Source organism: Anneissia japonica, unplaced genomic scaffold (genome assembly GCF_011630105.1).
Source record: "Anneissia japonica isolate Jap-2015-1 unplaced genomic scaffold, ASM1163010v1 scaffold3940_len624931_cov186, whole genome shotgun sequence".
Classification (NCBI taxonomy): domain Eukaryota; kingdom Metazoa; phylum Echinodermata; class Crinoidea; order Comatulida; family Comatulidae; genus Anneissia; species Anneissia japonica.
In genome coordinates, this window is record NW_022713530.1 from 12221 (window position 1) to 26495 (window position 14275).

General features: G+C 34.9%; 1 protein-coding gene and 1 long non-coding RNA gene across 3 annotated transcripts in view; both read left to right on the forward strand.

Moving 5' to 3' along the window:
* LOC117108459 overlaps positions 1-1315 on the forward strand; it is a 2043-nt gene extending 728 nt beyond the window's left edge. Inside the window, exons 2-4 of the long non-coding RNA XR_004445372.1 lie at positions 45-92; positions 493-529; positions 1220-1315. This is a non-coding gene — a long non-coding RNA (uncharacterized LOC117108459). The remainder of the gene's footprint in view (positions 1-44; positions 93-492; positions 530-1219) is intronic.
* An 850-nt stretch (positions 1316-2165) lies between these two features.
* The window catches only part of LOC117108460, a 14731-nt gene continuing 2621 nt past the window's right edge, over positions 2166-14275 (forward strand). The window contains exons 1-17 of one of the 2 annotated variants that reach the window (XM_033250472.1): positions 2166-2232; positions 2339-2373; positions 2930-3715; positions 4087-4410; positions 4880-7777; positions 8109-8224; positions 8757-8876; positions 9263-9372; positions 9841-9916; positions 10743-10868; positions 11514-11601; positions 11881-12034; positions 12187-12330; positions 12428-12537; positions 13065-13216; positions 13674-13774; positions 14114-14239. In XM_033250472.1, coding sequence (XP_033106363.1) covers positions 2198-2232; positions 2339-2373; positions 2930-3715; positions 4087-4410; positions 4880-7777; positions 8109-8224; positions 8757-8876; positions 9263-9372; positions 9841-9916; positions 10743-10868; positions 11514-11601; positions 11881-12034; positions 12187-12330; positions 12428-12537; positions 13065-13216; positions 13674-13774; positions 14114-14239 — 5501 coding nt within the window. In that variant the 5' untranslated portion in view covers positions 2166-2197. The remainder of the gene's footprint in view (positions 2233-2338; positions 2374-2929; positions 3716-4086; positions 4411-4879; positions 7778-8108; positions 8225-8756; positions 8877-9262; positions 9373-9840; positions 9917-10742; positions 10869-11513; positions 11602-11880; positions 12035-12186; positions 12331-12427; positions 12538-13064; positions 13217-13673; positions 13775-14113; positions 14240-14275) is intronic. The other variant, XM_033250473.1, reaches the window with a different exon arrangement.

A 14275-nucleotide genomic window follows, 5' to 3' on the forward strand; every position in this document is an offset into this window, starting at 1 on the left:
CAATATGTCCTGTGCTTGATTGATGTTGATGAATCAATTATTAGTTTTTTGCAGAAAATGGAAGTGGACGACGCTGTGGCTACAAAAAATAGGTAAATAAAGGCTAAGAAAAGAATGAGTTAGAAACATTAAAATGCATGCTCATTATACTCATTCCTGAATGATACCCATTGGCATGTTTTTATTGATAAAATAATAATTTATATAATTATTGATATTAGTACCATTATCATTTTTGCATACACTGCACTTGCACAGATACACTCTGCTTTTTAATATCTTATTTTGTGTGTGTGTGTGTAATAGCGCTCTGAGAGATTATTATAGGGTGCTAAAACCAATTATTAAGATTATTAAGTGAAATTTGTGTGGAATGTGTTCAGTTCATTTCATTTGATAAGCACACTAAGTAAAGTGTGTTGACAAATGACCAATGGTAAATACGCCATAAATACCAATTTAATGTATGTTATATATTTTTTATATTAATAGGAACAACCAAAAAAAGAAAAAATCTCGTCGGTCATCTGTAAGTACAGTAGTTGATATTTTTTCGTAAGTGAGATTCAAGATTTAATTTATTACAGAGCAGAAAACAGAAATTTGTTTTCCTAAGCATGAAACATTAGGGAACGTATAAATACACCCTACCAAAATATTTAAAAACAAAAAAACAAAACAATTTACAGAATAATAATATGATAACTAATAAATGGTGAGAATTGAGGCAGCACACATTGCGATGAGCCATGTACTACATATTATCAGTGATAATCCACCCAGACTGCTGCAACAATCAGCTGCCAACAGAGACAGATTCTCGACCAATGAAGTATGTGCCAATCTGCCTGTATATTGGACTTACACATGTAATTGTTGACTGAAGATGTAGGCCACCAAAATGCTCAGCAATTTTTGGGTAAACCTATTAAGAAACAAATGAATAAATTCTCATTATTAATATGATATCAAGATACAGTATCTTTATTCATTAAAAAAAAAACATCAAAATTACAACATAATTTCATAAGTTAAAAAATTGAATTGTTAAAAGAAATGTTTACAGTACAAAGATCTTTAAAAAAATTAATTAAGAGTTACATAATAACAATTAATAATATATTGTCATACTCGTTACAATTACTGTATTTTCATTATCATTATTTTCATTATTTTTATTATTTTAATTATTATTATTACATACGTCATATTCCAACAGATTTTAAAGACCGAGATATCTCCTGTTCGGATGGCCCTTGGAGACTTGGATCCCAACCAAATCAAAGAGAATATTAGGTAGGGGATCAATGTATTCTGTAGTAATTTAGAGAATTTTGTACCCAATACTTTAACAGTACAATGAGACTTGTTCCAGTGGTGGATCCACAAATTTAAAATGTACAGAGCTTAGGGAGGGACTTTCACAGTGGCGTAAGAAAATTTATGATTATGGCATCTCCAGATGGACGGAAATGGCACTTAATTTAATATTTTCATTTTTCTCCATTGTAAAAATTAATTTTTTTTTAAATGATGTGGGGGGGGGGCAGGCCGACTGGGCTTGGTATAGTTCTACCATTTCTCGCAGTAAAACTAATGCACACAGAAAATACAAGTTTGGACTGTGGAAGATTTACTCTTTGGAATGTTATCCCCACGGAATGTTACCCCCACAGTCCAGGGGTGGCACCAGCAGGGGAGCCAGGGGGCCCCCTGTCAGGGAGAAAAAATACATTCGTCAGGGAGAAAAAAATGTATAATTATTTTCTACATATTAGACTCCAAAATCGATTAAAGAAGCCCCTGAAACCCCTAAATTGCCATACTTTTCGGGGTTGGGGGCCCAAGCCCCCTGGAACACTTTAGAGAGATTTTAAGTGATGCCCGACCATGCCCACTTTTTGCCAGCCCCTCCATCAGGGACCTCGGGGCCCCCTGTCAGGCAAATCCTGGCGCCACCAGTGCCACATTCTCTGTAAAATCTTCGATTTTAGTTCTGGGCGCTTGAAAAATGGAAATGACATCTTGTGTTGGAGAGCCTGTGTCAACACATCAAACTTTATTGAAAGATAGAAGCAAAACATCTGTTGCAGAGACAACACATTTATTTGGCATGACGGAAGATCTGTCTCTTATACACATCTAGATGTGTATAAGAGACAGTACATTGGGTGTCTGGAACTCACCACATGATCAGATGGACAATAAAAATCAGCCAACCTCTGAAGTTGGGTAAGGCAAAGCAAATATATTTAAAGATGTGCTGTACTGTTGATATAGTTTGTAAACATTCATATTTCTATTACATAACTGTTTTTTTTATACATTACTATTACAGAGATGAGGATGTTGTTACTGGACCTACAATTCAAGGTAATCTACCAACCTTTTGGCATAACAACTTGTTTTAATATGTTATAGTGTTATTATTTATTTATGTTATTTATTTGTGTTATTTTGAGAGAGACACTCTCAACATAAACAGTTCTTTTTGGAACTATTGTAATATACCAACAGCATTTATCATTGTTACTTCCTCATGCAAACATATACATGCCCTTTTTTTACAAATAATATTATATTACTAGTATTTAGGTGTATATTTAATTCAAATTATTTTAAAGAGCTGGATTATGTCAGTTATAATAAGTTTTTTTGTGGGGCTTTTTTTTTTTTTTGAGTTGGGGAGGGTGTATTGGTATTGTGCTGTATGCCTAGACTGAGTCTTTGTTACTGCTTTGTCACTTTCAATACAAAACACAACTATAACAAATTGCTGAAATTGACTCAATTATGCTCAAAATGACACTAAATAGTATAGTAGAGTATTGCCACCTTCATTTCACAGTAAGCATCATCCACCTCATTGTGATGTAATGTAGAAAAGGTGAAATTTTATGAATTCATGTCAATTATATCTACTGTGTAGGACTTGATTCTTTGTTGTCAGCCCCAATAAAAGACCAGACCGAACAGAATTCTTTGCCAGCAAGCATGGTTCTGCAAGAAGATAGAGTTGATTTCCAACCAAAGGAACTAACAATGACTATGGATTTTACCCAAACTCATGGAGCCATTCTTACTGATATTGAAAATCATCACACTATGCAAAGAAGTAGAATTTCATCTTCAGAGACAGAGAGTGATGCCTCTATCCAGCATGATATTGATGTTCCAAACCCGACATTTGTAGGTCCGTCTTACTCATGTTTAATGCCAGTATCATTCAGTAGTAGCACTGCAACAGAGCCAGGGGACTCTGTTTCTGTAGCTGCTGAAATGGACCAGACAAGAGTCTTTCAGAGTGATGACACTACAGGATTTATGGATCTCACCAACTGCTACGGTGGATTGATGAATTCATCCACAAGTGAGCGGAAAAGTCAAAAGACTGACACCAACTCTTTCCTCCAGTCTTTAATCAAACCCACTCAACATAGGAGCAATACAAGTGAATTCCTGCGAAGTTTGATGACTCCCAAGTGTAATAATGATAATCTGCAGACTGGATGTTTACCTCAAACAGACACAGGCATTACTTCTTACACTAAAGATAGTTCATTTCCAGAGACCAAGAGCTGTGTAGATGTAAACCAGTTGGTGCAGTACAGACCAGATATGGAAGTGGTGATTCAAAGTACTGGTATTGACAAAGAGAATCAAGATCACTCAATATTGTTAGCAGCAAATAGGAGTGGATCTCTTCAGTTGACAGGTATTTCATTTATCACACATCTTTGTTCCTTTTTATGTGCAGTGGTGATTCAATAATGTTTTTAAGTCGTAGGGTCCATAAGGACACCACGTACAGTAACTTTATGAAGTGTGTGTATCAATATTTTTAATTTGTTTGCACATTCAATATTCACAGTAATTGAGGTATTCTATTTATGTCTCCTTATAATATTGATGGCATTTTTTACTTTATACAGTGGCTTCTTGTGATGGAATTTCTTTCAGAAAGACACAAAATGTTGCATTTTTTAATGTCTTAACTTCTTTTTAAAGAATTAATGAAGTTTTCATATTTGTTGGTTGTAATTTATGCTAATTTTTTTTTTATCTGATCTATTGACTTTACTGCAGGTAACAAAACCAGAGTTTTCTCCAATGACCAAGCTGATATGGATATGACAGAGTGTGTGCCTAGTAATGCACTTAGTATATCCCAAGTAGAAAATAAGAACTGTAGAACGAGCCACATATTAACAGAGGATCAAACAAGAATGTTCACTACAGAGGATGCAGAGAAAATGGAAATGACAGATGGTGTTGGAAATGTGTTACAGGCATCATTCTCTCAAGATTTGAAAGATAAGAAGATTGCAGATCAGACAGTAATGCTTTCTGAGAGTCAAGATCACTCCATATTGTTAGCAGCAAAGAGGAGTGGTGCTCTTGAGTTGGCAGGTAATTCATGCACCACAAATCGATTCATGCACCACAAATCGTTCGTTTTCATGTGTACAGTGGTGGTTCAATAAATTCACGGTGCCTTGGAGGGAAAGGGTACATAAGGCCCAGTAGTTTCTTAAAAGAGGGTGTGCGTATATTTTAAATATATTTGCACATGAAATATTCATTGTAATGGAGAGGTACTGGATTAATCTACTTCTGTCTCTTTGATGATTTAAATGGCATTCATTTACATTATAGTAGCTTTGTAACTGGAAGACGTAAGATGTTCTATTTTCAACTAAATTTTCATAGTCCAGACTTGCTCAGAGTTTTTTAACTCAAGTATTATCAATATCCTACAAATGTTGGAATAAAGTGAAATACTCCATGTAATATCATTTATTTGTTAGACATGGTTAGATGTAGTTTATGCTAAAAAAAATATTATTTTTTAAAAATCTGATATATTGACTTACTACAGATAACAAAACCAGAATTTACTCCAATGATGACCAAGGTGATATGGATATGACAGAATGTGTGCCAAGTAATGCACTTAGTATATCTCGTGTGGGAACTGAAGAAAGCCAGCGTAGAACTAGCCACATATTACCAGAGGATCGAACAAGACTGTTCACTACGGAGGATGCAGGATTAATGGAAATGACAGAGTGTATTGGAAATGTGTTACAGGCATCATTCTCTCAAGATTTGAAAGATAAGAAGGTTGCAGATCAGACAGTAATGTTTGCTGATGGTGGAGATGCAGATATGGATGAAACAACACCTCTTGGACAAATTCAGTTATCCAGCAGTTCTTCAGTGGCAGGACATGAAGACTACAAGCCATCATTCCGAAATAAATCTCTTAGCATTATCCAGGAAGTAGACGATGAGAACGTAAGCAGAAGAAATTCAAGTGTTATTAATTGTACTTCTACTAATGATCATAAATATATTGATAGAACAACGCATGGGGCATTTGTCAATGACTTTACCATTGGTATGGACTTCACAGCCAATGTTGGTCAGATTATTAGACCAAAGTATACAAGTACTCCTTTTCAACAAACCTTATCAAAAAGTCTTTGCGCAAAAGATAATGTATTAGGGCAGGAAATTACTAGTTCTCAAGGTGAGATGAACCAAGAAAGCAAATCAGGGAAAGAATCTAAAGGCCAAACTTTAGAGATGCCCAAATATATGGAGGAAGAAACTGTCAAAATGGAACTGACATCTTGTGTCGGAGGACCAATGCCAGAAAATCTTAAAAGAACTTCAGGAGGATTTGAAAATCATTGTTCTGCATCAGAAATAACTAGAATATTTGGTTTAGGGGAACACACTAACAGAATGGAGTTGACATCTTGTGTTGGAGGACTTTTGCAGCAATCTTCAAAAATAGGCCAACACAATATTACTGTTGCAGAAATGACATCAGCTGTTAGTATTGGTGAGGATACTGGAAAAATGGAGCTAACCTCATGTGTTGGAAGACTTGTGCCAACAAACCAAGTAAAAACTCCAGTGAGTGTGAGAAACGTAATACCTGCTGTAGAGACAACACAAGTTTTTGGTATGGGAGAAGAAACTGGAAGGATGGAACTAACATCTTGTGTTGGAGGACTTTTGCCAACAAATCCAAGAAAAACTCCAATGAATGTCAGAAACATAATACCTTCTGTAGAGATGACACAAGTTACTGGAAGGATGGAGCTAACATCTTGTGTCAGTGGTTTGTTACAAAGTAATCAACCAAAAACTCCAAAGAGTGATAGAAAAGAACCACCAGCTGCAGATACAACTACCATGCCAGAGGATACTAGAAAAATGGAAATGACATCTTGTGTTGGAGAGCCTGTGTCAACACATCAAACTTTATTGAAAGATAGAAGCAAAACATCTGTTGCAGAGACAACACATTTATTTGGCATGACGGAAGATACTGAAAGGATGGAATTTGCAAGCTGTGTTGGAAGTCTTCACATGAGCAATACAAGCAATGAAGCTGCTGCAGAGACAACTGTTTTTGGTATTAGAGAGAATACTGGAAGAATGGAACTAACATCCTGCGTTGGAGGTTTTGTACAAACAAATAAAGTAAAACCTTCAAATAATATAAAAATACCTGCAGCAGAAATGACAAGAGTTTTTGGCACAGGAGATGATACTGGAATGATGGAACTAACATCTTGCATAGGAGGACTGCAAGATGCAACAGCTACTTTTCGCATGGAAGAAAATACTGGAAAGATGGATATAACATCTTATATTGGAGGACTTCCTCAAACAAGTCAAGCAAAAACTCCAATAAGTAGGAAAACACCTGCTGCAGAGAAGACAAGAGTTTATGGCATAGGAGATTATACTGGACGGATGGAACTAACATCATGTATTGGTGGTTTGCTACCAACATCATTTGTCGATCAGCATCAGAAAACAGCTCAAGAAAAAATGCCAGAGAGTAATAGATGCAAAATACCTGCTGCAGAAACTACCAAATTATTCTCCATAGGAGAAGATACTGGAAGAATGGAACTTACATCATGTGTTGAAGGTGTTTTGCAGCAATGCAATGAGAGTTCTCAAGCAGATATTGAAAGAAAATATTGTATTCCAGAAGATACTGGCATCATTGGTCTACAAAAAGAATCTGACAAAATGGATCTAACTTGCATTGATAATCATTTGCAGCAATGTGAGGTGGTTGAAAGTGATGGAGAAGAACCAGTTGCTAAGATTCACAATACAGAATCTGAAATGATTGGCTCAATATCAGATATCAACATTTTTCTGACGAGCAAGAAGAGTGACATTACAAACTCACATGCACAGATTCCAGATATGATTAATCAAAGTAACATCTCTCAGATTGCTGACTTAGGAACTCGTATCCTAGAAACTGAGACGATGAATATGAACTCTGTAAAAGCTTTACAACAACTTTCATCATCCATTGCCAGTCAAAGCACGTCAGTACCAGTTACAGAAAATATGGCAGAGTCTGAGCATTCTGAAGTGAGTTCCATAGGAATTGATATCTTGGGTACTGATGACAAAGATCGCTCTGCAGGAACTTTCACGATTTTGAAAAGTGGGGATGCAGATACATTCACAATAGCAGGTGAATCTGAAAGTTGCCGACAAGCGGAATGTCCTGAAGAGGTATTTCCACGTGCAAAGAGAAAGCAAGAGGTGGACTGTCTTGAAGAATCACGCCCACATAGTAAACTTCTAAAGACAGATTTACATGACACGTTTGTGACTCGGGAAAAAGAAGAGTCAACAAAAGGTATTCTTGAAGAACTTCCACCAGATGAAATAGAGGAACTGGAGAACCTAGATTTAACTGCAGCTACAACTTTTCATGTAAATGAGGGTAGGATATATTTGTTAGTCAATTGTTTATAGTATTTGTTAAACTCTTCTCGATTAAATCAGGGTTATATCATTTAAAATTTATCCATATTATATGTCATGTCTAGCTAAGAATTCAATGGTTAGCACAAAAATAGAAATTGTGTTGCCCCAGCATAACCATAATCCAAAATTTTAACAATCTAGCATCAACTTGGTTTTATTACAAATCACATTAGGAGCCCAAAATACTTTAGTGACAGTGCAAATAGAGTATTTAACAAGTAATGCATACTGTGCAACTATACTTTTGTGTAATGGTTGATTATTTATGCACAATTGTTCTACTTCAGTGGCAAGTAATTGTAAACCAAGTGTCAGTTCAGATGAAGATGGCAGTCAAAAAGAAAGTCTCTCAAAGTCAATACTGGACCGCACAGTAATGGATAACTTAAGCTTTCTCGATACGGTAAGCTCAGCCTTGAAAATGATGAAAGAATTGATGTTTTAGAAACACTTCTGAGGATCGGTCACTGTCCACTGAATCTTTGAGAACTATAAGTACTTGCATTAAATAAGATTCCATTCACATGCTCTCATAGTGTCTAGAGAGAACAGATCTGACAATGAACGTTTGTCCTACTGTTGATAAAATAAATCATAGTCAATGTGTGGTCATGGTCACTGAACCACAAATTTCCTTGTTCCCTGGGTCAATTTAACCAAAAATGTTTACTCTTATTTGAGTCTCTAGTAGAAATTTATATATGATCCTTGCAGACCCCCATTATGCTTGCACAGTTGTCTGAACAGATATTAGTCACCTTAGTCAGATTTGTCTCATTAAATACAAAGTGGAATTTGCCTGTTAATACATTTATAATCTCATATTTTTAATCATCTCATTATCATTTAAAAACATTTTCATATTAAAATTGCCTGTTTTTAAATTTAATTAAAATTGAAAAATTTACAATGTGGTTTGATATATTTCTTTCAAGGCAAAATCGGCAGGTAATGAGATCACTGTGGGTGAATTCTTGGAGAAATTCCTAAGTGCCAACTTAACATCACTACCACCAGCAACCAACGATAGAAGAAGTTTAATGCCAGTACTACAGGTAATTGTCTGTATGCTACTAACATTATCAGTGTTATTTGTTTTGAAATTTGCTGGATGGGAGTGGTTCTCTGACATAATGTTATAGTAATTAAGTTTACTTAGAGAAGAGGCCCTCTCATCAAGTTGTTTGTATTGGCAATTAAGAATAAGTGGTATATAAAAATTATCTGTTTAATATCTAGTTTACCAAATTTACATGGGATAGGGATTATATCTATCAACATAGTGAATAGTTGATTCTACCTCATTAGTGAGTTTTTACTCAATGTCCATAAAAAATATACATAAAAAATTATATTTTTAAAAAAAATTGCTTTTAATATTGTTGTTATTTTGTATTTTTATTTGTTACTAATTATTATTTTCTATCTGTATTTGTCTTAGCGATCAGAACCAAATGACCTTGCAAGCTGTCTGCGGTCATCCTGCATCGACACCCCAAAGTGCCAGATGTATGAATGGGCAGTGGAGTATGTCAGCCAGAATATTGAAACGTAAGAGAAACAATTATTTGATATGATAATAAACATCTATAATGATGCTTTGAGTTGAAGATAACATTGTTAATAATAAGATTTATATAGCACTTTTCCAAAATGATGCTGTTTATCTGTATTTCCAAAACGATTAAAAAAAGTAACAATATTAAAAGCAATAATTGTTATTTTGAATCAGAAGATCATGATACAAATTTATAATTAGTTTCTACAATTAAAATTTTGACCCTAGATTTCAAAAATTTTCAACTAAATTTTGGCAGCACACCTTTTTTTTTTTTTTTGTCGTCTTTATGATTCTGATTCTCATGATGATTATTTTCTCAAATGCTTCAATGCTAGAATATTTATTTGTACAACACATAAAATTTTCCCCTCCGAAGCCTATGATAATAATTATGGATAGTATTTAATTATCTGACAAATATTTTATACTCATTATACTTTCCATTAAAAAAAAAACAGGATGGAGCGTTCAGTGTCTGAGCTGACCGAGAAGCTGTATCACAAGGAAGAGATGAAAAAAAAGATGATTATAGGTGTAAGTATCTTAAGAGAGAAGCTAAGCTCAGTCGACTAGACTAATGGTAGCCATTATGTGTGTGCAGAAGCATGGTGGTCCTTACAGACCCTTGGTACCTTGTTCACTTCCATCAGGTCTTTCCTTGTGTTTTAAGCCGGCCACTCATTGCATCGTACAACTGTCATACGACGAATGCAAATGCATTCCCTGTGAGTGCTAGACAACGCGACGCCATCTGCTGATTGTCGGTGACAGTCTGAACTGATCGTCATTAAAAAACGACCCATTGCATAGTCTGAACGACCGTCATTAAAAACGATCCATTGCGTGCGCATCGTCGTGTTGCTTTCTGCGTAGAATTGCATCGCCCGGTGACCATTTAGCACAGTGAGTGCCCAGCTTTACCTGGAGGGCTAAAATACAAGTTACGATAACTCTCACTTTCGGATGAGACGTTTCAATGGAGAAATCAATTGGTGAAATGTAAGGGGTGATTGCATAACATTTTGTGAACCATGGTGATGAAAGTGATTTTATATACAACAGACATTACTGCTAAAAAGAAGTGTTCTGCAACCAGGCATAAGAGTGGAAAACACGTAATCTGAACTCTGCAATAATTTTGTACTTTTTGATTTAAATTATATTGATGGTTTTGAGGCTAAGAATATACATGAGACATTTGTAATAGAATATTATAATTGTAATCATTAATATTTTCTGATGTTTTAAATTGTATTATATTACTATAATGTTATATTTTATAGTTATTTGTATTGATTTGTCAGGTTAATTTATATAATATTAGTTTATATTGAGAAATATATTTATATTTTTGTTATAGTCAACTGAAATGAAAGGGTTTGAAAAACGGGTTCAGAAGCTACACCAAGTGTGTCGGAAAGGGACAAAAACAAGCTGGAAGGAATGGAAATCCAAAATGCTGTCATCAATACTCACATCAGTCACGGTGAGTTCCACGATCCATCTTACTTGTCTAAATTTGTTAGGCTTTTATTTTAGTTAAAAGCATATCTGGTTGTGAGGGGATGTCATTGTAGAGAGTACTGATAATGGTGCTCTTTTTCAAATTGCTGTAGAGCTAAAGTCATGAATACAGAGAAAAGATAATATTGTCAGGTTGTTCTTAGAAGATATCATTAAGACAAGACTTTTTAATACCTTGTTTTTTTTAAATCCACTACCGTTGCTAATGATTATTTCAAATAAAAATACAATCATATTTTTGATCTGTAAGCTCAACTGCCAGCGTGAAAATTTGAACTTTGTATTCAAGAAGTTATTGAGTATTAACGCAATGACCTTAATTCCTGTTTACCTCACACTCCCATTTTTTTTAAATATCAAATTTTTTTCCTTCCACCTTCATGCTCTTTTGTAGGACCAATGTAGCAATAGGAAATTAGGAGGTTTTTTTTTACTTTCTGTAGATATAATGATAATAATTTCACTAGACTTTAAAGTATTACAAAATCTTGCTTAAGGTTGTAATCTTGTTTGTAGCGGAGTGCATTGCTGATAACATTGCTAAGGCTGTAGAATTTTGTTGATAGGAAGTAGAATGTGAGTTAACACTAATTATATATTTTCATAGGAGCGTCATGACCATTTGAAGAAGACAGTTGAAAGCATTTCAGAATTTGTCACCCAGATTGACAGTGATATACAGGAGCTCGAGAAATGTATGTAAACATGTATTAATAGTTTTTACTGTTTATTATATTTTAAATATTCCTTTCTTTGTGTAGTTACTGAAATTCTCTCTTCCTTGATTTTAGGCATCCAACTTCTTTCAATGCATTAGTCTTTTGTCTTCCATACTCTCCTTGCTTCCTGATTTTTTTCTAACACTTGATTCATTTGTCATGTAACTGCCTTGTCTTCCTTACTGTTTTTTGTGGCAGTTCATGTCATTATATATTTTAAAGTATTTAATTAATTTGTGTTATATTTTTCACTAGATGAAACTGATTTAGACACAGCTATCAATGAGCTGGAATCATTAGACCTGCCAGATGAGGAGCAGCAACAACTGTACATTGAACAACAGGGTAAAATTAGCCTACTGGAGAGGGAGCTAGAGGGTATGCAGGAAAACCAGACAACATTGCAAAAGTAAGTTGTTATTAATGATACATTATGCTCTGACAAATATCTGTGATTTTCCTTTTTATTTCAATCACATGTATAGCAAACATTATAATTTTTATAATACTAATATAAAGTGCCAGTATATTTCATTGAGAAATTGTCTTCCTTACTTTTAGGGAATATGAATTGTTGGTAAAAGAGGAGGAATGGGTACAGAGTGAGCTTCAGGACTTAGAGGAAAAGAGAAACAAAGTAGAGGAGGTTGATAATGTTGCCGAGAACTTACAAACAGCTTACAACAAGTGCAAACGCATAGAAAGGTAACACTATGATCAGTAGTAGAATACTGTATATGTATTTATTCCAGTTATGTTTCGTATGGCTGTCTGAAATAATCTACATTGATTTTTTTTTCAGACTGTGTGAAGGTAAAGTTAAAGAGTGGGATGATTCCAGTTGTGCCGTGGCATTCCTTTACGATTCCCTCTGGCTGCGAGTTACATATGGTGGAGCAGTTCTCAATGATTGTAAGTAAGCATTGTGCTTAAGGTGCTTGCTTCCCAATCTTGAGGTCCTGGTTTCAATCCTGGGGGAAATATCAGGATTATTCTTTTCTTAAAACAACTTTGAAATAGAGGATTGAGGCTGTTAATCGATGCACTTGATGAATCATCTTTATGAAATATAGTGTTTAAAATTGACTAACCTTATGACTAACAACCCTGACTGACCTCCTAATTTCCTAAACCTATTGACTACTTACTGTCCAATTCTGATAATTAGTAAGTCACTAAACCTAGTTGACTGGTTAACCCTGACTAACTACCTAAATCACTGAACCTAAACTGACTACCTAACTGGCTACCTAAATTACTAAACCTAGCTTAATACCTAACTGGCTAAACCTGACAAAAATCACAATCCAAACTTACTACTTAATTGGTTAAACCTGACTAAATAGCTTAGTGATTAAACCATACTGACTGCCTAACTGGCTAAAGTTTGAATATCATTTGTTGATTATTGTTTCCTTTTTCTTTCCCTGTGAATGTAGTAAAAGAGAGAGTTGTTTCATCGGTACAGTTTGAGTCATACCTTGAGAACACTTCAGCTCCCTCAGCGCATTTGTCGCACATCATGATGCAAGAAGCTGTTGATTGCAAGACCCTACTTCAGAAATATCCAACAACCAACTGCCTACCAAAGGTGAGAAAACATGCAAGGCTCCCCCTCAGAAGGTAGTTGCTAATTACAACCTCTTCACCATACAAGCCACGCCTCCCTTGCTCGGCTGTGGTTGTATTAGCAACTAACCCGTCTGAAGTGTAGTCACCACTTGTCCAACATTTTTATGTAGTATTTCCAGCTGGCTACTAGTAATTAATTAAAACATTTTTGAAGTAAATATCGTAACTAAAAGCTGTTTCTAGAGCTTTTTTGCTCAAATTTTCAAGGGATGTTTCATTAACTTACTCTCCAAATATTTTTCAGAAACCAGGTAAATATATTTCAAAAAAAACTTATGGTACCGTAATTGTTTTGAACTGTGTCATATACAAGTTCAAAGTTCATTGTTGCCACAGATGGTATATTTTTTATTTGATCTATGGTGGTTTAATTTACTAGTCTTCAGTTTTTATTTATTTATTATTTTTACTTACAGATGTTGGAAGAATTATCTTATATTGCTTGTCATGCCAGAAGTCTTGAATGTGATATTCGGCATGTGCAGTTTTGGCATCCGGTCGAGATACATAACACCAAGTATGTATGATAAATTGACTTTATTCTGTACTTCACTAGAAATTGTACAGTTTGCCCTCCATTTCCTAACCATCTGTAGGACCTGAGATTCTGGGGTGGTCCAATTAGAGGGTTAGCTTTGCATTAAGAATATTTATAGAGTAGTTGTGTAGCTCAGATCCAGACCAAATTCTTTCCAATTCATTTTTGTCCTACCAAATACACTGCAGTAATGTAAGCAATAGAGTTTTCAAATCTTTCACTGGAATGATACCCACCCCCAAGCTAATTGGGTTTATACAAGTATATTTCATGTTGAAAATCCATTAGTTGAAATACTTGAAATATTTTTTTTTTCAGAGTTGAAGTTGAATTTTCAAATTTCCGTGCATTTGCTAAATTCTACATTACATTTGAATTGGTACCGGATAGCTATCCCGCAGCTCCTGTCAAGTTCACCTTCACCAACAAGATAGGCAAAGTCAGGTTAGTGAAATGCAGAAGTACAACCATTGCATCTGT